The 19,818-nt window shown below is 53.4% G+C and overlaps 9 protein-coding genes across 9 annotated transcripts; 5 read left to right on the top strand and 4 right to left on the bottom strand.

Annotated features, from left to right (window-relative positions):
* Nucleotides 1-2,306: 2,306 nt before the first annotated feature.
* On the bottom strand, nucleotides 2,307-2,958 carry LAJ45_02036 (uncharacterized protein; the record flags this gene model as incomplete). Its single annotated transcript, XM_046111628.1, has 2 exons — nucleotides 2,307-2,776; nucleotides 2,829-2,958. 2 exons carry the CDS (start codon nucleotides 2,956-2,958, stop codon nucleotides 2,307-2,309), a joined length of 600 nt encoding a protein of 199 aa, XP_045975572.1.
* A 337-nt stretch (nucleotides 2,959-3,295) lies between these two features.
* On the top strand, nucleotides 3,296-4,521 carry LAJ45_02037 (uncharacterized protein; the record flags this gene model as incomplete). Its single annotated transcript, XM_046111629.1, has 2 exons — nucleotides 3,296-3,422; nucleotides 3,488-4,521. 2 exons carry the CDS (start codon nucleotides 3,296-3,298, stop codon nucleotides 4,519-4,521), a joined length of 1,161 nt encoding a protein of 386 aa, XP_045975573.1.
* A 537-nt stretch (nucleotides 4,522-5,058) lies between these two features.
* LAJ45_02038 (uncharacterized protein) lies at nucleotides 5,059-5,743 on the top strand (the record flags this gene model as incomplete). The annotated part of the gene is made up of 4 exons (XM_046111630.1): nucleotides 5,059-5,061; nucleotides 5,142-5,282; nucleotides 5,398-5,448; nucleotides 5,534-5,743. The coding sequence occupies 4 exons, from the start codon at nucleotides 5,059-5,061 to the stop codon at nucleotides 5,741-5,743; spliced, it is 405 nt and encodes a 134-aa protein (XP_045975574.1).
* A 560-nt stretch (nucleotides 5,744-6,303) lies between these two features.
* On the bottom strand, nucleotides 6,304-9,346 carry LAJ45_02039 (uncharacterized protein; the record flags this gene model as incomplete). Its single annotated transcript, XM_046111631.1, has 7 exons — nucleotides 6,304-6,552; nucleotides 6,637-7,567; nucleotides 7,628-7,958; nucleotides 8,014-8,623; nucleotides 8,751-8,879; nucleotides 8,975-9,081; nucleotides 9,202-9,346. 7 exons carry the CDS (start codon nucleotides 9,344-9,346, stop codon nucleotides 6,304-6,306), a joined length of 2,502 nt encoding a protein of 833 aa, XP_045975575.1.
* Nucleotides 9,347-10,169: 823 nt separating this feature from the next.
* Nucleotides 10,170-13,502, bottom strand: LAJ45_02040 (uncharacterized protein; the record flags this gene model as incomplete). The annotated part of the gene is made up of 3 exons (XM_046111632.1): nucleotides 10,170-12,079; nucleotides 12,139-12,941; nucleotides 13,042-13,502. 3 exons carry the CDS (start codon nucleotides 13,500-13,502, stop codon nucleotides 10,170-10,172), a joined length of 3,174 nt encoding a protein of 1,057 aa, XP_045975576.1.
* A 470-nt stretch (nucleotides 13,503-13,972) lies between these two features.
* On the top strand, nucleotides 13,973-14,380 carry LAJ45_02041 (uncharacterized protein; the record flags this gene model as incomplete). Its single annotated transcript, XM_046111633.1, has 4 exons — nucleotides 13,973-14,008; nucleotides 14,077-14,135; nucleotides 14,199-14,285; nucleotides 14,347-14,380. The coding sequence occupies 4 exons, from the start codon at nucleotides 13,973-13,975 to the stop codon at nucleotides 14,378-14,380; spliced, it is 216 nt and encodes a 71-aa protein (XP_045975577.1).
* Nucleotides 14,381-14,791: 411 nt separating this feature from the next.
* On the bottom strand, nucleotides 14,792-15,751 carry LAJ45_02042 (uncharacterized protein; the record flags this gene model as incomplete). Its single annotated transcript, XM_046111634.1, has 3 exons — nucleotides 14,792-14,974; nucleotides 15,042-15,656; nucleotides 15,701-15,751. 3 exons carry the CDS (start codon nucleotides 15,749-15,751, stop codon nucleotides 14,792-14,794), a joined length of 849 nt encoding a protein of 282 aa, XP_045975578.1.
* Nucleotides 15,752-15,998: 247 nt separating this feature from the next.
* Nucleotides 15,999-17,555, top strand: LAJ45_02043 (uncharacterized protein; the record flags this gene model as incomplete). Its single annotated transcript, XM_046111635.1, has 2 exons — nucleotides 15,999-16,559; nucleotides 16,668-17,555. 2 exons carry the CDS (start codon nucleotides 15,999-16,001, stop codon nucleotides 17,553-17,555), a joined length of 1,449 nt encoding a protein of 482 aa, XP_045975579.1.
* A 394-nt stretch (nucleotides 17,556-17,949) lies between these two features.
* Nucleotides 17,950-19,365, top strand: LAJ45_02044 (uncharacterized protein; the record flags this gene model as incomplete). The annotated part of the gene is made up of 9 exons (XM_046111636.1): nucleotides 17,950-18,055; nucleotides 18,124-18,208; nucleotides 18,269-18,288; nucleotides 18,344-18,405; nucleotides 18,456-18,796; nucleotides 18,856-18,896; nucleotides 18,954-19,115; nucleotides 19,178-19,265; nucleotides 19,335-19,365. The coding sequence occupies 9 exons, from the start codon at nucleotides 17,950-17,952 to the stop codon at nucleotides 19,363-19,365; spliced, it is 936 nt and encodes a 311-aa protein (XP_045975580.1).
* Nucleotides 19,366-19,818: the final 453 nt, after the last annotated feature.

Raw genomic sequence — 19,818 nt, forward strand, 5'->3', positions numbered from 1 at the left:
TCCTGTCAGCCTGTATCGTCCCGTCCTGTCTTGGAAGTCTCGAGACCTGAGGTAAGTCCCGAGACAAATCTCGAGAATAATATAAGCTAAGCTCAATCTGTATTTGAGGCATATAAATCCAGCTTTTCATCGTTGGTTAACGTCTTAAAAGAAAACGGGCCGGGGGAGCAGAAATCCTTGGCAAAAATGGTGGATTGAATTCAAGGTCAAATGCACATCCGTTTGCAGTCAATCGAAAGAATCCTGAGCATGAGGGAGACTTATTTTGAATCCTTTAGCATCGACACTAGGAGATCTCGAGATAAAGTCGGGAAAATACTGAATATCGTGCCCATCATTAAACTCGCCAGTATCGGAGCTGTAAAACCGGAAAGTCATCGAGCCATTGCCAACTGCGTCGTAGTGTAGTCAAAACGAAGCACCCCCAGGAATAAAACTAAGAGATAGAACACCTCTGGGTTGACTGGAACGCAGAAAGACATGCATACAAGTCATGGTAGTGGGTTGTGTTTGAGAGCTTTTGGCTCTTCATCCTGAATAAAACTTTTCTCGCCATTGGGCCGTCCACTCATGGGTTTGGGACTTTTGGGTCTGGTAAGCCAGAAAGAGGAGACTGTAGGTGGTTTGAAATTATTTCTAAAACACTTGTTTTATACTGCGTATCGTCACTTAGTACCGTCACGCTACTGTGTTTATGTACCCTAGCTGCAGCTGTAGATCGGCCTTTTAGATATAGGATGGAGCACTGGATCCCACAAAGATCGGCCACGCTGAGAGACTTCCCCACATTTCGTTGCGGCACCCTTCTTTACCCCCGTTTAGCTGCATGCAACGACTGTAGTTTTCTAATTGGTGGTTAATTTCTACAGTTTTCGGTAGACGTGCTCTACAATAACATATGATGCAAGATGCACAGTTCGGTTAGTATGTTTAAAAACGACTTAATATACGGACATAGGGTCAGGGTTCTGCTTCATCTTGGCACACTGCCAAGGTCAAGTATCACATTATCCACTATGGGCGGGTGGTCTAGTGGATAGACTGCTCGTCAGGCTAGACATTATAGAATGCTTTGTTCTTTCCTTCTTTTCTTGTAGTGGAATAAATTAGAACGCTATTTTGATGTTTGATTTCTCCCTTATTACTAAGCAGACAGCGAAGAACTGCGTCTCTTTGCATCATGTGTTATTAGAGAGCACGTATACCGAAAACTGTTTCATTTTAGGCCTTTTACGTAATTTCTATTGCCCTCAAACTCTAGACTATATTTCCGGTTGTGGTTTCTCTGGATTATTCTCCTGTTCGGCTGCCAAGGGTTTTTATTTTATTTTTTTGGTGTTTTTTTGGGGGGCTTTTTTTTTTTTAGTGGTTGACAGTGCTAGTGGTTGAGATGAATTTCGGAAAGACAGCCTTGGGGGCCGGGTAATTCTTCAAATTGGCGTTTATTCAACAATCCAGACGTGTTGTTGTGGCATTTGCTACCGAATTTTATAGATCCCATACCAAACCGGCCATCACACGGGATCACTCGTTCTTGGCGTCTTGTCTCACCGGGTACATACATGTATGTACCTACGCTGCGCAGTATTATGTGGTTATATCTGTATGCATCGTGTGCACATGCTATTGACACTCGACTAGAACACAACTGGGTCATCTTTTGCGTTGAGACTTAATGTATAGCGAGCAGAAATGAGGTAGTTATCTTGGTCCTATCATGGTGATGCGGTGGGCCGCTTATGATACGAGTTTCTGAAACATGGATGCCCCGTCACTGGATATCGACCTTCATGTTACTCTGCGTCGTCATATGGAAAGAGACAAGCGTGTGATGTTGTAATTCCTCGTTTTGAATCTTAAAGAGTAAGATGGCTGGCGCGTGTGGTTGGGCTAGCAGATATAATTGTTTTGTGTTTTTAGGAGTGTGGTTTTCATATGGGAATCATGAACTCTCACTCGTTAACTGATAGCTCGAGAAATCATGTAAGTCGTGTATTAATCTAGCCTTTTTTTTTGAGGTTTCTTACTACACGCCCGAGATCTTCGCCAATTGATCAATCCCAATAAAGTGACCTTCGAGTCATATTTCGGTTTCCAGTCGCCTCCAGATCCCGATATATAGCAGAAAGTATTGGACCTAGACCCTGCCAAAAGCATAGCCAACAACCACAAGAATACCGTATAAAATCTGCCTCAAAGCAGCCCACATATCACACACAACCAGCCAATGTTTCAAATCCGGAATTTCCCCCCTTCAAGTTACATTTATAGTTACATATACACACCCACGCCCAACCAAACAGCGCCTACTTCCTCTGCCTCTGTGTCGGCCTAACACGCCTCGTGTACTCCTTGACCACATTCGCCACAGACCCAAAGTCATGTTTCGGCTGCCTCATGTAGTACAACTTCGCCCTTCTCGCCCTCTTGGCCTTCCTCTGCACCAAATCGATATCCTCAATCGCGGGGCTGTACAGCTTGAACCACATCTCCACACCCACCCTCGTCAGGTGGTCCCTCAGCAGAAAAGCGCTGTCGACGCCGCGCCGGCGGATGTTGAGAAGCACGCCAGAGAAGGGATCGCCGTTGCGGCGCCGCACTTGGACGATGTCGCCAGGACGGATGCTGTCCTTGTTGTGGCGCGAGAACATCTTTTGGCGTGTGCCGTTGGGGTCGAGCGTCTGCAGGGCCTGGGTGGTCAGAGCCTGCAGCGGGCTCTTGGGGGGGCCTTTGATGGGCGGGTGGATCTTTATGCGTCGCTTTTCGCGCTTGGGGGCTGTGGAGGTGTTAGTAGTGGTGGTGAGTGTGGGGGGAGGGGAGGGACGTGCCGACGATGAAGTTCCGGGTGAAGGTTGTGGGGAGGAGCGTGGGCTTGAGGAGGGTGGGGATCTTGAGGGACTGGGTGAGTGACGTCCAGCACGAGGCCATTGAGCGCAGGGATGATGGGCCGGACATCATAGCTGCGGGATTTTCTTCTTGGGGGGGGGGGGGGGGCTCTGCTGTGCTATGCTCTGCTGTGCTATACTCTGCTGTGGGGCGGGCAGACAGGCAGAAGTGGTGATGTCTTTGGGGCGTTTGTCGTTTTTGGTGTTGCAGTTGGGCCGTGCAGGGGAAAACATTTGGCGGGGTGCCAAGACAACGAACATCAACTGAAAATTCAATTGCACTCGGCCTCACCCCGCCAGAGACTGTGCGTGCAACGAAAAACGGACGGCGAGAAACCTCAGATTGACAATTGGCCGACGTACTCGAGCACAAGACTCCTGCAGAAATATAGACATATACACTGAACGCAATGGCCGCCGTGCAGACTCTCCTCCGCCGGACCCTCGGCGTCAGAAACAGCCCGCAATTGCTATCGACCCAGTTGAGCAGCCCTCTCCGGACTTTCACCACCACCCGATCCGCCCAGCGAGACACCCGTAGGCCCCTCAATTCCTCATTTATTTTTATATGTTGTGCTAGAACTAAACTAACCACTACCCAGGACCTGTTCCCAAATTCCCTAAAACATCCAACGAAGAGCTCGACGAACTTCTCCGAGACCTCCGCGAGAACTACTTCATCCCCGCCCACCTCCCCAAAGAATACCTCCGCCTCGCCACCCGCCCCAAAAACCATGACCGCCTCCTATCGGACCCCGTCAGCATCATGCTCGACGACGAGCCCTACACTCTGACCCCCAAGCCTGAAAGGCCCGGCACCCCCGTCAGTATGTTCAAAAAGGCCCTTGACCTCATGTCCGAGAAGTCCGACTATGCCACCATCCCCGAGCTCATCCGCGGCTACTACCAGGCCAACGGTGCCCTCAGCAGCACCTTCCTCCACCGCATGGTCCGCCACCTCATCCGCGTCGGCCGCGTCGAAGTCCTCATGGACATTGCGCGCTCCGCGGACAAGACCGATTTCCGCTTCCAGCGCAGGCTGGCCCGCGACTTCATGATGGCGCTCAGGGAGCGCCATATGAAGTCGCAGAAGGCGGGCATCATGAAGGGCCTCAGGGACGGCACGGTGCTGCTGGATATTGTGGGAAAGAGGGAGCTGACGCTGGAGCCGGAGTCGGAGACGAGGTATTGTGATGATCCGATTGTCCTGGGAGGCCTCCTGTGGATGAGGTCGGATGCGGCGCTGCAGTTTAAGACTGTGGAGTGGTTGAAGGAGCATACGAGTGAGATTGCGCTCAGATTGAAGGCTGCGTGGAAGCAGGTGGATTTTGAGCCCAGTTTGGTGGAGTATGAGGATAGGCGGTCGGCGACGCAGATGAAGATGTCGTATTATAACGCTATGCAGATGATTAAGGGCTACAATGTGGTGCTGGAGGCGCTGCTGCAGGCGAAGAGCGTGCTGGCTGGGTCGGAGCTGTCGCCGTGGTTGGAGGCCGAGAGTGAAAGGCTGGCGGTGCTGGTCACGAGGCTGAGCACGTATCTGAAGAAGCATAGGCCACTTTTGTTCTCAAGGCCGGAGGGGAAGGAGAAGAAGGGTGTGGAGGAGGAGGTGGAGGAAGGTAAAGAGGCTTTGTAGTTTGTATTTAAAGCTGACTTGGGGCCTTTGTAAAATATTCATGTTAGATCTCAATAAAAAAAGGCAGGATAATGTACATATAGCGCGCAATTGAGTGCAGTATTTCTATTTTTCTCTCTTCTGGGGTATACTGTATACTCTACGTTTGGTTCTGGTTCTTGCAGGCAATATTTCGGTAGGTGGTAGGCGGTGGGTGGTAATGATCAGTCGAGCATGCAAGGGTCAAGTATCAAAAGTCCCTTTTTTTTTATTATTATTATTCTGCACCACCCAATATCGATAGTAAATAGCTAAACCCAATTCTGATACCATAGTTCACTGAAAATCTCAATTCCCTCCACCGCACTTGTCCATGAAATACAATATAAAAAAAAACAATCCGTCTTCAATCCAATCCCCCAAATCCAGGCCACCAGCAACACCCCTACCTCACGCCAAGCCCCACCACCCAACCTCACACACACCCCACCACACACACCCCTCTCACCCACCACCACCACCACCACCACCACCACTACATCATACACACCCACAATCATGGTACGCCCCCGGTCCCCGTCCTCCCCTACTCCAATTCTAATCTAGAGGGAAGCCAAAAAAACTAATGCACCCCGGCGCAGCTCCCACTATCACTCCTCAACACGGCGCAGGGCCACCCGATGCTCGTCGAGCTCAAGAACGGCGAGACGCTGAACGGCCATCTCGTCAACTGCGACACGTGGATGAACTTGACGCTGAAGGAGGTGGTGCAGACTAGTCCTGTATGTTGTGTTGCTTCTCTGCTCTTTCTCTGGCTTCTCTGGCGGTGGTGGTGGTGGTGGTGGAGGTGGTGGTGGTGGAGGTTAGTAGTGGGAATGGGGTGCTAACGGTGTATAGGAAGGTGACAAGTTCTTCCGCCTAGCAGAGTGCTATGTTCGTGGCAATAACGTATTTACCACCCCCCCACCCCCCCACCCCCCCCCCCCTCCCCCTCCTTCTGTTACTCCTCCACATGGCCCTAACACGGCAGCAGATCAAATACCTCCGCGTCCCCGACGAGATAATCGACCTCGTCAAAGAAACACAAGCGCAGAACACGCGCGACAACCACGGGCCGCGCGGCGGCGGCGGTGCCGGCGGACAGGCGGGTGGCCGCGGCGGGCACCAGTCGAGGGGGGGCTATCGCGGTGGACGGGGCGGTGCGAGGGGTGGGAGGGGCGGACGGGGTGGGGGGCAGCAGTAGAGGGTGGAGCGGTGGAGGGTGAAGGGAAGGGGGGTAGGGTAGCTTTTTTTTTGTCTTTTTAATGAGATTAATGGGTTTTTTTGTGCTTTTGGTTTTTGTGCGGTTTACGTGCTCTGGTACGGGTTGGGGGGTTGTGGGAGTAAGTAGATGTCCGGTGTTCTACTGTGGGGGGAATCCATTGTACTGGTGTGCGCTCTGTATTCTACTGCTGCCAATACCTTTTCATATTGACTCTTTTGACTATTTCTGCTCTTACTCTCATGATGGTTGGGGGTTGGGTTGGGAGTGGTGAAGGATGGAAAATGATAAAATTGCTAAATAACTACACATGAGTGATAAAACATGATTCCGTCCCGGCACGCCAGCCAACCAACAAGTCCCAGCTCCAGCTCCAGCTCCATTACCTCCACCGCATTACAAACAAAGCCGTCCCCGCACTACATCCCACACACAAAACTCAAATCCGCACAACAATTGCAAGTCATGAAATCTACATCAAATTCATATCCTCATCACAAATAATAAAAAAAGCCTCCCACTTCCCCCCACCTACTACTTCCTTACTTGCCCGGCCTGAGCTGCTTCAGCAACCGCTCAATCTCGAGCGCATGCACGCCCGTGGCCTTTGTGCGCAGCACCTCGAGGGCATTGACGTCCTTTGCGCGGAAGGCCTCCTCGCCGGCCTTGACGACGAGCCCGCAGCGCACCCACATGTCCATGCGGTCGGCGGGCGCGAGGTTGGTGCATTTGGGGATGAAGTTTGCGGCGGCCTTTGTGTTGCCGGCGGAGAGGCACTCGTTGAAGAAGGGCTGTTGTGTCGTGCACTCGGTGGTTAGTATTCTTGATATCTCTAGTAGTAGAAGGAAGGAAAGAAAGAAAGGAGAGAGACAAACCTCCCACCCAATCGGACTCTTCTTCGTCCGCCCCCACTCCTCAATCTCGCCCCAATCCCGCTTCGCCACCAGCGCCCGCAGCTTCAGCCACCAGAAGCGCTTCTCGGGGATCTTGAACTCGCTCTTGACCTTGTTCGCGCGGCTGTTGTACCCCATCCTGATAAGCCGAAACACCGTCTCATTAACACTCTCCCCCGCGAACCTCTCGCCCGCCAGATCCTTCTCAAACACCTCCTGCATCTGCAGCAGCCGCGCGCTCTCGTCCAGGCTGCGCGACTCAAGCGCATGCTCCTTCGAGTCGGCCAGCAGCTTCGCCGCAAGCTTCGTCTTCTCAATCTTGGCGGCGAGCTCCTTCTGCGCCAGGGCGTCGCGTAGAACGACGTGCGCGCCGTCGCTCCGCCGGTCGTCGGCGTAGTAGAAGTCCTTGAGCAGCTCGGGGTCCGTCTCGCGCGCGGAGGCCTCGATGAGCGAGGCGGCGACGGGCCGGTCGTTGATGAGGCGGAAGAAGGCGGCGAGGGGGAGCTTCTTCTTGAGTAAGAGGAGCACGTAGAAGACGAGGTCCGTGTCGCCGCTCTCGATCGCCTTGTCGAGTGCGATCTCGTCCTCGGCCATGCTGAGTAGCAGTGGCACTTGGCGGCCGGCACGCGGCTCGTGGTTGAGGAGTTGGGTGGCGAGGCGGCCGCGGCCTTCGTCGTAGGCGGTGCGCGCGATTTCTTCGAAGGAGATGCCGCGCAGGCCGGTTAGTTTTGCGACGACGGTGCGGCAGATAAGGTCTTCGTCGTCTTGGGAGTGCCGGACTTTTTGGCAGGCCCAGTGGATGTGGATCTTGTCGGTGGGAAGGCGGAGGTATTCGGAGACGCGGAGGGCGAGGAGGTGCTGCTGGCGAGAGGTCAGGCGGGTGATGAGTTTGTCGGGGGTGAGCCGCTGGTATCTGCGGCTGTCAGTATACTACTACCTGAGGGTATCATGATACTGGGGAGGGAGGGCATACTGTTCATATGTAATGGGCATTCCAACATCGTAGAAGCGGACGGCATTGAGCACCCGTAGCGTCTCGCACATCTCGACAAACTCGTCAGAGCTGTACAGCTCCAGCACGCTCTTCCCAAAGCTGGCGGCCTTCAGCAATTGCTTCTGCCAGTGCTGCGAGAACTCGTGGCCCGCAGCCTTCACGCAGGCGTCGACAGCCTCCGGCAGCTGCGAGCGGATCAGCTGGATGTTGTCGTCTGCCTTGGGCGACTTGCGCTCAATCTGGTCGACCGCATCTAGCAATATCGACGCCGGCGATGTCGCCCCGATCTTGAAAATTTCCTCCGTGACATCTACCACCAGGTCAGCATAGTCCAAACCTATCTCCAGGTGTGAGGGCGGCCTCACCGGGCACCTTCTGCAAGAACTCGCACTTCTCCGTCGAGATCAGCCTGATGCCGTCAATCTCCGGTATCAGGTGCACCCATCCATCGTAGTAATGCCGCAGCGCGGCCCCCTGCGGCCCAATCATGTGCACCTCATCCGCCCACGCCAGCACCACCGAGTCATTCCCGCACCACTCCATCGCGCGCGGCAGCTGGCCCGCACCCATCTCCGTGTCGTACTCGCTCAGCTTATCCTGGAAGTCGGCCTTGATGACCCAGACCTTGCCCTCGGCCGTGCACAGGGCCACATATTTCCCGTTTGGCGAGACGGCGATGTGCACGAAGGGCCCGTTCTGCAGCAGCTGGTCCTGCACCTCGGTCGCGTCGACGATGAGGATGGTGGCGCCCGTGGAGATGAACACTTCGACGTGGCGGGAGAGGGTGTAGGAGGGCGGAACGAGCTCCCAGGAGTGGATGCGCGAGTTGGCGGGGATGTGCGGGGTGGGGTCGGCGAGGAGGCGCGGGCGCGGCTCGTCGTAGCGCGAGACGGAGATGAGGCGGTTGTTGGTGAGGAGGGCGACGAAGCCGGTGGACCAGAAGCGGCACTCGACGACGCCGATGGTCTCGGCGTCCTGGAGGTCGGGTTAGGGTCAGTTGGATGTTATAGAGAGAGTATCGTGAGAGTAGATAGATAGCTAGAGAGGGAGAGAGAAAGAGAGAGAGAGAGGTAGAGATAGAGAAAGAGAGAGCTCCACAAACATTCCCGAGCGTAAACTGCGTAAAGTCGCCCTGCAGATCGTAGTAGCACCGCACCGTCCCGTCCTCTGTGATGACAAGCAGCTTCTCGTCCTCCGACCAGCCCAGCCCGCGGATCGAGCCTTTGTCCCACTGTGAGTTCTGTCAGCCTGATACCCACATCCACACCCCTATCCAGGGAGAGGGGCAGAGTGGGGGTTGATTGGGAGCAAGAGGAGGGGCCATACTGGTATCCGCCGGATCAGTGTCCCCGCAGAGCTGTAGATGTCAATCCCGCCCTTTGCCTGCGCCGGCCCACGGTACGCCTGTAGCTTGTTCTCGTCGCGGTACAGCGCTGTGTTTGGAGGCTCTATTAGCACCTCTCTATCTCTCTCTCTCTCCCCCCCCCCCCCCCCCCCTCCACCCTTCTACCCCCCTCTCTCTACAGATAACCCGGAGTGTAAGGTAAACCCACCGAGAGCTCCCCCATACGGCGCACCGGCAACAATGTAGTCCGAGAGATCAAAGTCTGTGTCCCACAGCGATGAGTACTGTAGGATCTTGCGGTAGTATTTGTCTTCCACCTGCTCCCAGCCGGCGGTTGCTGAGCTTGTGGTCATTGGGGGGGGGGGGGGTGGGTGGTCTGTTGTTGGTGGGTGTCGGCAGGTGGGGGGAGTTGGGTGTTGTTTTATTAGATTGGGGGTTGTGTGCTGTGCTGTGCTGTGCTGTGCTGTGGACGGAGCTATCGAGATATCGCTGTTGTGCTGCTGGGATGCGTTGGGTCAACTTGGGTGGCCTGCATGGCGTTGTGGCCGAAGAGAGAGAGGAGAGGAGAGGCACAATTGGATTGTTGGAGAGAGAGAGCGAGAGAGAGAGAGAGAGAGATGAGACATGCCCACTGATTAATATGTAACCAATTGATTGGATCTGATCACGAAAGTAGGAATACATGCTCTCTCCACCACAGTCTGCAGGGTTCGGCTCTGGCACAGCCCATCACTCGCGAGGTAAACCTGTTGAAACGATGCTTTCCTATTCACACACATGCAGCTCTCCCACCAAAAAATAAAAGATATTCCGGAAACAACAATACAAAACAATACAAAGCTAGCCATGCCATGCCATGCCATAGTCCTCTCACAACACAGAGAGAAAAAAAAATAAGTAGGTATTCCAACAAACCAAACACACTCACACACCAACACACTAACACTAACACACCATACCACCACCGCCTTCCCCACTTTGAGTAAAATAGCATATCTTACAAAATAAAGATGTGTGGGGGGAAAAAAAGAGAAACATATCGAAAAAACCAAAAAAGAAGAAGAAGAAGATGAAGAGAAAAAAAGGGACAAAAGACAAAGACCAAATCAGCACGGACGTAGTATAGATACATGTACAGATATAACTTTTTTAATAATAAATCCCCCCCCCCGCCTTCTACACCGCAATCATCTGCACATCCACATCCTCGTCAGCCTCCTCCTCCTCATCATCCTCGTCCTCCTCATTATCATCGCCAGCCCCTAACGGCTTCTTCACAAACAGCGCCAGCACCTTCTCAAACGCCTCCTCCACCGACCCCGCCGCATACGCCGGAACCCCATCAAACACGCTCTCCAGCGCCTCCCGCGGCACCACCCGGTCCACAACCCCATCCTCCTCCTCCTCCTCCTCCTCACCGCCATCAGCATCCACCGTCTCCATCTCCTCGTCGTTGTCCCCAGGCGAGGCCGCGCCATTCGTCATATACACGCCCGACAGCCCCGCCGTCACCTCCACATCATTATCCTCCAGACTAAACTCGGCCGACGACGCCTGCTGCGCAACAGACACATGCGGCGCCAGAACGGGCGAAATGTACTGTATCCGCGCCTCCGCGTCGAGCGCCATGTAGCCCTTCCCGCCCTCGGACGACTTCAGCGCCGCGACGGCGGCGAGACCCACGTCCTGCACGTGCACGGGGACGACCGAGTCCGGCCTGAAGACGAGCACGCGGTGCCTATCGCCGCTCTTGCGCGGCGCGAGCGCGATGGCGAAGGTGCCGCTGTGGTGGTCGAGGGCGAGGTGCCCGCCGGCGGCGGAGGAGGCGTTGAGTGTTTCGAGCGGGAACTCGTAGTGGATGCTGCTGTTGACGAGGTTGTAGACGAGGAGCTTGGCCGTGCCGAGGACGATGAGGTGGCGCTCGTGGATGCCGAGGCCGGTGACGAGGCCGAGTTGGAGGCCGCTGATGGTGTGGCGGACGGCGCCGGCGCTGGCGTCGGCGAGGTGGAGGGTGGTGTCTTCTTTGGTGGAGGAGAGGCCGGTGACGGGGGTCGCGATGGCAATCACGGAGCCGTCTTCGGAGAAGGCAAGTTGGCTCCGATAGGGGGGTGCTGCTGCTGCTGCGGCGGCGGCGGCGGCGGCGCCCTTCTTGGATCGCTTGATGGGGGCTTCGACGTCGAGGAGGGTGGAGGTGGAGAGTTCGAGCTCCCACTGCCCCTTGGAGAACATGATAACCCTTCTGCATCCCCAGGATGTGAGTGCGCCCTCAGCGGTCCTGACTTCTATGCCGCCGGCCCGGGTTCGCACTTTGGCCTTCCAGATGCGGACACTCCCGTCTGCGCCCACTGTCGCAAACCCGTGACCCTTGGGCGCGGCTATCAGGTCGTAGACCTCCTCCGCGCCCAAACCGCTGGCCGACGGGTGCGGCGAGTCCACGCGGGTGACAAGCTCCCAGAGCTTCTTCTGCTCGGTCCACTTCCAGAAGCGTAGGTATATCTCGCGCCCTTGGCCCTCGTCTTTGACGATTGGTGACTCGCTGCTGCCATCGTCGGACCTGCGCCGCGGGGGCTTCCACTCGTCGATGGTTGCGAGCCAGGTCCCGTCCGAGGTGATGGCCATGAGGGTGACATTGGGCTCGAGGATAAAGTCTTGTTCGGGGCCTGTGTTGAAGTTGGTAGCGTTGGTGCGGGTGAGGGCTTGTCGGGCGACGTGGCGGTCAGAGTAGGTATCGAATGTTTGTAGATAGGGCGAAGCAGTGCTGCCTTCGATCTGAGAGGCAGGAGTGGCGAGAAGCAGGCGGTTCGCGGCGGTAGGGTGGAAAACGCAGGGAACTCTGGATTGGCGGACTTCGGTGGGTAAGAATACGCGGGATTGTATGCCGGCAATGTTGGTTTTGGCTTTCAGCTCGGCGGTCGAGATCACCATGATGGAGTTGTCGGAGAGGAGGATTGCATAGGAGTTTGCTTTGGGCGAGACCACAAGGCGCTCAATTATGGAGCCCAAGTGGGGGAGGAACTGCTTGTGCCCGGTTTCAACCTGCCACATAACTAGTACGGTCTCGGAACCTCCGGAAATGATATAATTGCCTGAAAATTGGCTTGTCAACATTTGGGGTTTATGGGGAGTTTCAGGGGGGGGGATATACCATTGGAAGCCCATTTAACGGATCGGACCTTCTTTCGGTGCCAGTGGAGGGTTCTGACAATTTGGTCCTGTTCGGACTTATTCTCTTCCCGGAGTCGTAGGGCATTGTGGAATAGATGCATGGAACCATTCTCGTCTCCAACAACAACATCTCCAAACACGCCTGCCGCAGTAGTCTTTGTCTTTTTGTTCTTTTTTGATTTACCCTTGTTACTCTCGTCGGCTGGGATATACGAGTCCATGCAGGACACTACAAAGGTCATTGGGAACTTCCGGAAAACCCCCCATCCAGCATCCTCATCCACAACACCTTCAGCGGTGTGCTTGTTTCCAATAATTAAAGTCCTTTCCGAGGCAATCGTAACTATTGTGCCCCCGAGGAGAACCTGGGCGGCTGAAATTGCGCCATTGGGTGTTTTGTAGATTATCGATTTCTTAATCTCAGTTTTTGAGTTTTTGGGCAGCTCAAGTCTGTACAGAAATCCATTCTTTCCGCTGGCGTCGGTCGCATAGACAACACCCACAGCCTCAGCATCTGGCTTCTCGTCTGCGCAGACAGTAATGAGCCCAATTGAGGAGAATCCCAGGTTCCATTTCTGGAACAATTTCCCGTCCACCCAGTTCCACAGGAACAATTGAGAGCTTGATGTTGCAATGTAGACCCTGCTGTCGTTTACGGGGTCCAGGAGATATGCTGTGATTCTTTCCGTTGGCTTTATTAATGGGATCTGGATGTTGCGGACGAGGAGGGAGGTCTTTGTCGAGTATATTTTCAACGACTTTGCATGTGCGAGGAGGATATATCTTTACCGCGGACAATAGACAAGAAGAATCAGCACACATATAACATAACTGAAAAAAGTGGCACAACAGGCGGTAAGCAAGGTTGGGATGAAAGGCGTACTTTTCATCTCTAGCAAACACTGGATCCAGCATCAAGAACCTTCCTCCCAGCGCAGGCGACAACTTCCAATTCTCAGACACAGCCTCGGTGCGCTGCACCAGCTCCCTTCCAGTTCCCTCAGTCTCCTCTCGTCCTTCTTCTCGTGGCTTTTTGCTCTTCTTCTTCTTCTTCTTTTTCAATTCCTTGGGCTGCTGCTCCGTAGTGGGGGTGGGTTCGACACCATTGGCAGCTTCCAACCTTCCTTTCCGCTTGTTTTTTCGCACCTGTTTTCGGGCTTTCTTTGTAGGGGTTGCCTCTGACACGGTCTCGGGCGCATTATTACTTGCCGACTTTGTGGGCGTGGTTGTGGTATTAATTGGTGTAGTTTTAGTAGTAGTAGCACTCGAAGTGGACGCCAAACTCTTTGACCCACCACTACCACCACCATCTGCGGCTACGTTCTTCCTTTTGTCGGAAGTCATAACTTGCGAAATTCGAGCAGGTCGGGCGCAAAAACCTAACCGTAATGGCGGGGTTAAAGAGCGGGGGGGACTGGGGTTGTGAGATTTTGTGATTGTAGAGGGAAAGTCTTGTGTGAGGAAAAAAAGATTGGTTTGAACGACTGAAGGGAATTTTTTTAGAGCGTGGGTGTGAAATCTTGGCGTCTCTCTCAACTCAACTTGCATGCGGCGGTTTTTGGATGACAGACGGGGGTTAGTGTGGTTTTGTTGCGGTGTGTGTCACTAATGGGTCACAGCACACATGCAGATTGGCTGTGAGGTCACAACGCTGTATATTAGTCACAACTTGTATCAGTCCGTTTAATCAGTTCAGTCACAACACTAACCATCCATCTCTTCTTTTTCCCTTACCACCGTCTCTCTCTCGGCGATCCCCCTCTCGCTTTTTCTCTCTCCGTCACGCAAATTGTATAACAACAACACTAGCAAATATGATTATCCCCATTCGTTGCTTCTCGTGCGGAAAGGTACGTCTGCTCTTCTGCTGCAGCCTTTGTCTTTTGATCGTGGGGAAGTAGCTAACACTCTGGCATAGGTTGTTGCAGATCTTTGGGAACGCTACCTCCAGCTTCTGGAGGAGAATGTTACTGAAGGGTACGCCTGCATCCTCCCTCACTATCGCCCTGGTGACAAGACCTAATCGTGCTATGTAAACAGTGATGCTATGGACCAGCTCGGCTGCAAACGCTACTGCTGCCGTAGAATGATCATGACACACGTCGACTTGATCGAGAAGCTCCTACGGTATGTTTACATGAGGTTCTGGGAGTGGTGAACAGGGCTGACTCGATGGGTGTCTCTACAGATACAACCCCCAGGAACGTAACCGCGCCCGGTAGAGGATGCGTCAGTGGAGTTCTCGGTGGTAGTGGTCGACGGTCGGTGTCCCAGGTCGAGTGAGGAGGGCCTGGGAGGTATTTGGTTTTTTCTTTCTTAGTAGAGCCCAGCCTACGATGCGAGCCGGGGATCATTTTGGCGTTATTTTGTGTACCACTCATTAACTAGAAGGCAATTTTTTGAAAACTAAATTCAATGGGTTAATTCAACTGACTGCTTCCTATGATCGTTCAGAGTTTTCTTGATTGTTTATGGGGGTTTAAGGCACGCAGCTATCAATCATATCCTATATTCCCGATGCTCAATGATAATATCTATTTACAAAGAATACTACTAGGAGGCCTCTTATTATTACGTGTGTATGTCGTATGAATTGACCACCGCAATCACGCCTTGCTCACGCACTTTATATTCTAAACTTTCAATGGTATCAATGATCTAGAATCGTTCCAGGGCAGCTTTTGCAGAGTCAAAGGCCCCAGGAAGATGGCTCCTCCAATGGAGATCCAGAGAACTCTTGGGCCGATCCCCTTGAACAGTGCTGAGACTCCCTCTTCTCTGACGATGCCCTTGAACGTCGAGACCGCAGATTGTTTCTACTCACCATCACGATCAGCACCCATGCCCTCTGCAGACTGCCCGCCCACTCCCCTCAACACATACCTCTTTTGCCAACATCAATCTTGTCTTCAGCACATCCAGCGGTGTTGTCAGCGCCGCCGCAACCGCACCACTGGCGCTCCCAAAGACCGCACTCTCCCCCGGATTGCACCTCCTGCCCTTCTGTCTCCCTCTCCACTCCTTCATGGCCTCCCACAGCGGGAACTGTATTACCGTAAACGGGATCTCCCTCATCACCGTGACGCCCCATCCTCTGTATAGTTCCGCCCAGATCCTCACAGGGCTCTTATTGGCGGTAAACGTGTGTTTCAGCGCCGCCCACGAGCTTGGGAACTGAGACGCCTGCGTGCGCTGCTTTACGACCTCCGTCGGCACCCTCACCGAGCACGCCGCCACCTCGCCGAGCGATGCCGCGATCATATGGTGGGTTGAAGTGCCCGGCTTGCCGTCGGGCGACAGGTGCGCCTTCACTCCCTCGTAGGTGACGAAAAAGAGGGCAGCGCCGGGCGCCGACCCGGCGATGACGCTGCCGACACCCTTGTAGACGCCGTGCCAGCCGCCGTTTGCGAAGAAGCCGCCGGCGGATTGGAGCCGTGTTTTGAGCGTGTCGAGCGGGAAGAGGGAGAGGTCTACTGCGGTGCCGGCGAGACCTCCGGCCTGGGTTGTGAGTGGGGGGGTGCGGAAGTGGGGTGGGGACTTACGAGGAGGGAGCGGACGAAGGGGGAGGTTGTGGGCGTGGGCTGGGAGTCCATTTTGGCTTGAGGGGGTGAAATTGAGGCAGGTGAGGGGGAGGGGGAGGGGAGATATCACGGATTATGTAGATACGAGATATATAGATTAGATAGGTGCAGGGCTGCTCATATAGAAATTACGTGCATACAGCGGCGAGGATTTGAGACCTTGGCGGCAGTTGCTCATCCCATCATTGGCCTCCGATCCAAAAAATTATTTCATAACTCTCAAATTCCCTCCCCTTCCCTCTCTCCTCCCTCTCCAATCATGCCCCCCCGCGCTCTCCCGATATCGCTTCCCGAGTACAAATCCCTCCTGCAGAACCTCTGGCCCAATGTGCCCAAACGCCTAGGCCTCGCCGTCAGCGGCGGGGTCGACTCAATGGCACTATCACATCTCACTCGAAAGCTGCTCGAAGAAAAGCAAATCCACGAAGTCCACGCCTTTATCATTGACCACGGTGCACGGTCCGAAAGCGCGCAGGAAGCCTCTTCCGTTGCTGACATCCTCAAGTCATATGGATTCCACCCGCAGGTGATACCGCTGACCTGGGGCGCGGATAACATTGCAAAGGTGGGGTTTGAGACAAGGGCGCGGACTGCCAGATTCAGAGCGCTGGCCAAGGCGTGTGTCACGAGCGAGGTGGACAAGATATTGCTGGCGCACCATGGCGACGATCAGGCTGAGACGGTCATGATGAGGTTGATCTCTGGGAGTAGGCTGGATGGGCTGGGGGGCATGAGGCATCTTTCGAGGATTCCAGAGTGCTGGAATATCCATAATGCGAATAAAGTGATTATGGGGAGGCCGTTCCTGACGGTGGGAAAGGTAGGTAGGTCTATATGGCCGTTCACCGATATTGGTTTTTTTTTCTAGTTCGACTTTGCAGAAAGTCTACACGGCTTATAATAATAACGATAACTTCCATGCTTATAGGACCGTCTGCAAGCAACTTGCGAGACAAATGATGTCAAGTGGTTCGAAGATAAGACAAACCATGACCCCACCTACACCCGCCGCAACACTATGCGCCATCTCCTCACTACAACGCCCTCACGCCTCCCCCGTGCTCTCCAGCGCGAGTCCTTAGTCTCTCTCGCAACCCGCGCCGAGGACCGTAATCGCTCTATAAAAGAGGAAGCAGAGGATTTCATTGCCAAGCGCTGTCAAATCGTTCTTAACGAGCGCACTGGCTCGCTCGACTTCAAGCTCCCAAGAAACCGAGAGGAGCTGTTCAAAGATGTTAACCCTGCAGTGCTTCAGAGAATGTTGATCATCATTACAGAGAAGGCAACGCCAGGGCGCAGAGTGGAGACAAGGCACATGACAAATGCGTTTGAGAAAGTGCTGGGCGCAGAGAACAAAAAGCATATACCTATGTTCACTTCTGCGGGGCTGACATGGACTTACAACGGGGAACAAAGCTGGACACTGAACCGCGAGCCATTGCCACCGGTCAAGAAGGAGCAGGAGGAATATGTGCTAGGGCCGGGGATGAGTGAGTGGATGTTGTGGGATGGCCGGTGGTGGATGAGGGTAGAAACGCCACCGAGACACCGCAGCATCGTCCGCATCCTCAAGGACTCGGATATGAAGGCGTTGAGGAGCAAGGCGGGAAGAATCTCTCCAAGGATGAGGGCCAGGGTTGACGATGCCCTCAAGAAGCAGTTGAAAGGACACTTGAGGTTTACCATACCCGCCATATTCTGGAAGGTAGATGTGCCTGAGGATGTTTATGGCGAGGGTGACGAGGTTCTTGCTGCCCTGCCATCTCTGGGGTTGACTTTCCAGAATGCGAAGTATGAAATCCATTTTAAGGATTAATGTTAGATACCTATATTTCTTTTGTGCCACTTGACGGTTTCTTGTATATTATTTAAATACCTCTCTACATAACGTGTATCCACTAGGTTTCCTAATATCAAGTCACAGCTACCAGCGACTCATGTAGCTCAGCAGATTAAGTAGGCCGTCCGCATGTAAAGGACGGGCATGGAAATGACAGCCCTAACCACAACTCCCACCGAGTGATCCCAGATGAGCCAAAACCCCGCAAATGTAACCAAAAAAAACCTTGGCTCCCGTCATCCCAGCCCCGAAAGGTTTATCCGATCCGAAACTATTACCTACTAGAGTACTATTAATAAATACCTATTTCCCCTCAAACGAAACAAACCTGCTCCATCTTCATCTTCGGAAAAACGAAAAACAGCACAAAATGACTTCTACTGAGAAAACCGTCGTTATTACCGGAGCCACTGGCCAGCTCGGCCGTCAATGCGTCAAGGCTTTCGAGGCCGACGGTTGGAACGTTGTTGGAACCGGTATGACTACTCATTCTACGATAAGAGCACCAAAAGTGGAAAGCTATGTGCTAACTCTTTGAATAAAGGGTTTTCGCGTGCAAAGCCGCCAACTATCAGAAAGGTCGACTTGGGGAATGCCGAGGAGGTTGTGGAATTGCTGAATGATGTCAAGTTAGTAGCTGTGACTCCCACTTGGGTAGGAATGTGCTGACATTATCCCTTTGTCTTCAGGCCTAAAGTTGTCGTCCACTGTATGTCTATCTCTATCAGACTCCGGCCTGGATAAATTAACTATATAACCCCCAGGTGCCGCCGAACGCTTCCCTGATAAGTGCTCTGCCGACCCCGAGGGTGTGAAACGTCTCAATGTACACCTCCCCTTTCAATCTCATGTCACCTTTCTTCCTGACATCCCTAGGTCCAAGCCTCTAGCAGTCTTGCACAAGAATGCCACAGCCGTGGCACCCTCTTGATCTACATCTCTACCGACTACGTCTTCGACGGCAAACAGGGCGCTGCTCCCTACGAGGCCGATGCCCCCGTTAACCCGCCGAACTTCTACGGTGAGACCAAGTATGCGGGTGAGCAGGCGGTGTTGGAAAACGCAAAGGATTTGGGGGTTGTTATGAGAGTGCCAGTCCTCTACGGAGAAGTTGAGAAGAATGCCGAGAGTGCGGTGAACGTCCTGCTGGATACGGTGTGGAACAAGGAGGGCAAGGAGAAGATTGAGATGGACCACTGGAGTATCAGATACCCAACGTGAGTCAGTTTCGGTCTACGATATGAGAGTGTTGATGGTTAATATTGATGTCTGGTAGGAACACGTCGGATGTTGCGAGAGTTTTGAAGGACGTTGCGAGTGAGTAGCAATCATTTCCACTTCCCTGGCAGTCGCTGATTTTTGCGTGCCGCACAGACAAATACACTACCGAAGACCCTGCTTCTCTACCCAGAATCCTCCAATTCAGCTCCGAGGACCGGATGACCAAGTATGAGATTTGTCAGCTGCTGGCTGAGATCAATGGTCTTCCCTTGGAACACATGGTCGGAAACGACTCGAACGACCCAAATGCATCGGGTAAGCCATTGCACTACCTTTAGGTCTGTTCCTTTGATTTAGGTATTGACGGTGTGTTTTAGTTGTGAGACCGTATGATTGCCACCTCTCAACAAAGGCATTGAAGGATATTGGAATTCCGGTGCACACGGTTTCTCTCGCGGATTGGTGGTATGTATCGAGTGTTCTTTTGATTTCTTGAGTGAGATTGTTAAGCTGATGATGCGTGTGACTTTATAGGAAAAGGGAGCTCCGCGCTTTCAGGAAGTAGGCGCAGGAAAAAATATAATTAATTAGACGGTTATATATATGTAGCTCTCGTTAAGTACGGCGAGTGATCGCCTATGATCGGCTTAAATTAAGAATGCTCCCCCACCTTCCCCACTTCAACATCATCCGTCTGTAGTTAGAGGTGTTGAAATAAACTCCCACCATGGGCCTTGCAATATCCAAAACCCCTGTAGACATACGGATAATTCATTATCTAAATTATAAACCCTCCCCATAAAGTAGGGTAACGATTCCACAGATTGCGGCTGCCAACTCTCATGTAAAGTACACTCGCTGTACAACACAGTTATTCGCACCTCCGTGGCAATCAATTCGCGATCCGAGCGACTCTGTCCATCTTTCTTATTCACTGGCGGTGTGCGCTCGCAAATGATCTGAAAATCCCGTCATCCAAAGCCACCAGAATCACCGCATGGTGCCAAACCGTATGCAG

The sequence above is a fragment of the Morchella importuna genome (genome assembly GCF_003444635.1).
Source record: "Morchella importuna strain M04M26 chromosome Unknown Morimp01GS003, whole genome shotgun sequence".
NCBI lineage: Eukaryota > Fungi > Ascomycota > Pezizomycetes > Pezizales > Morchellaceae > Morchella > Morchella importuna.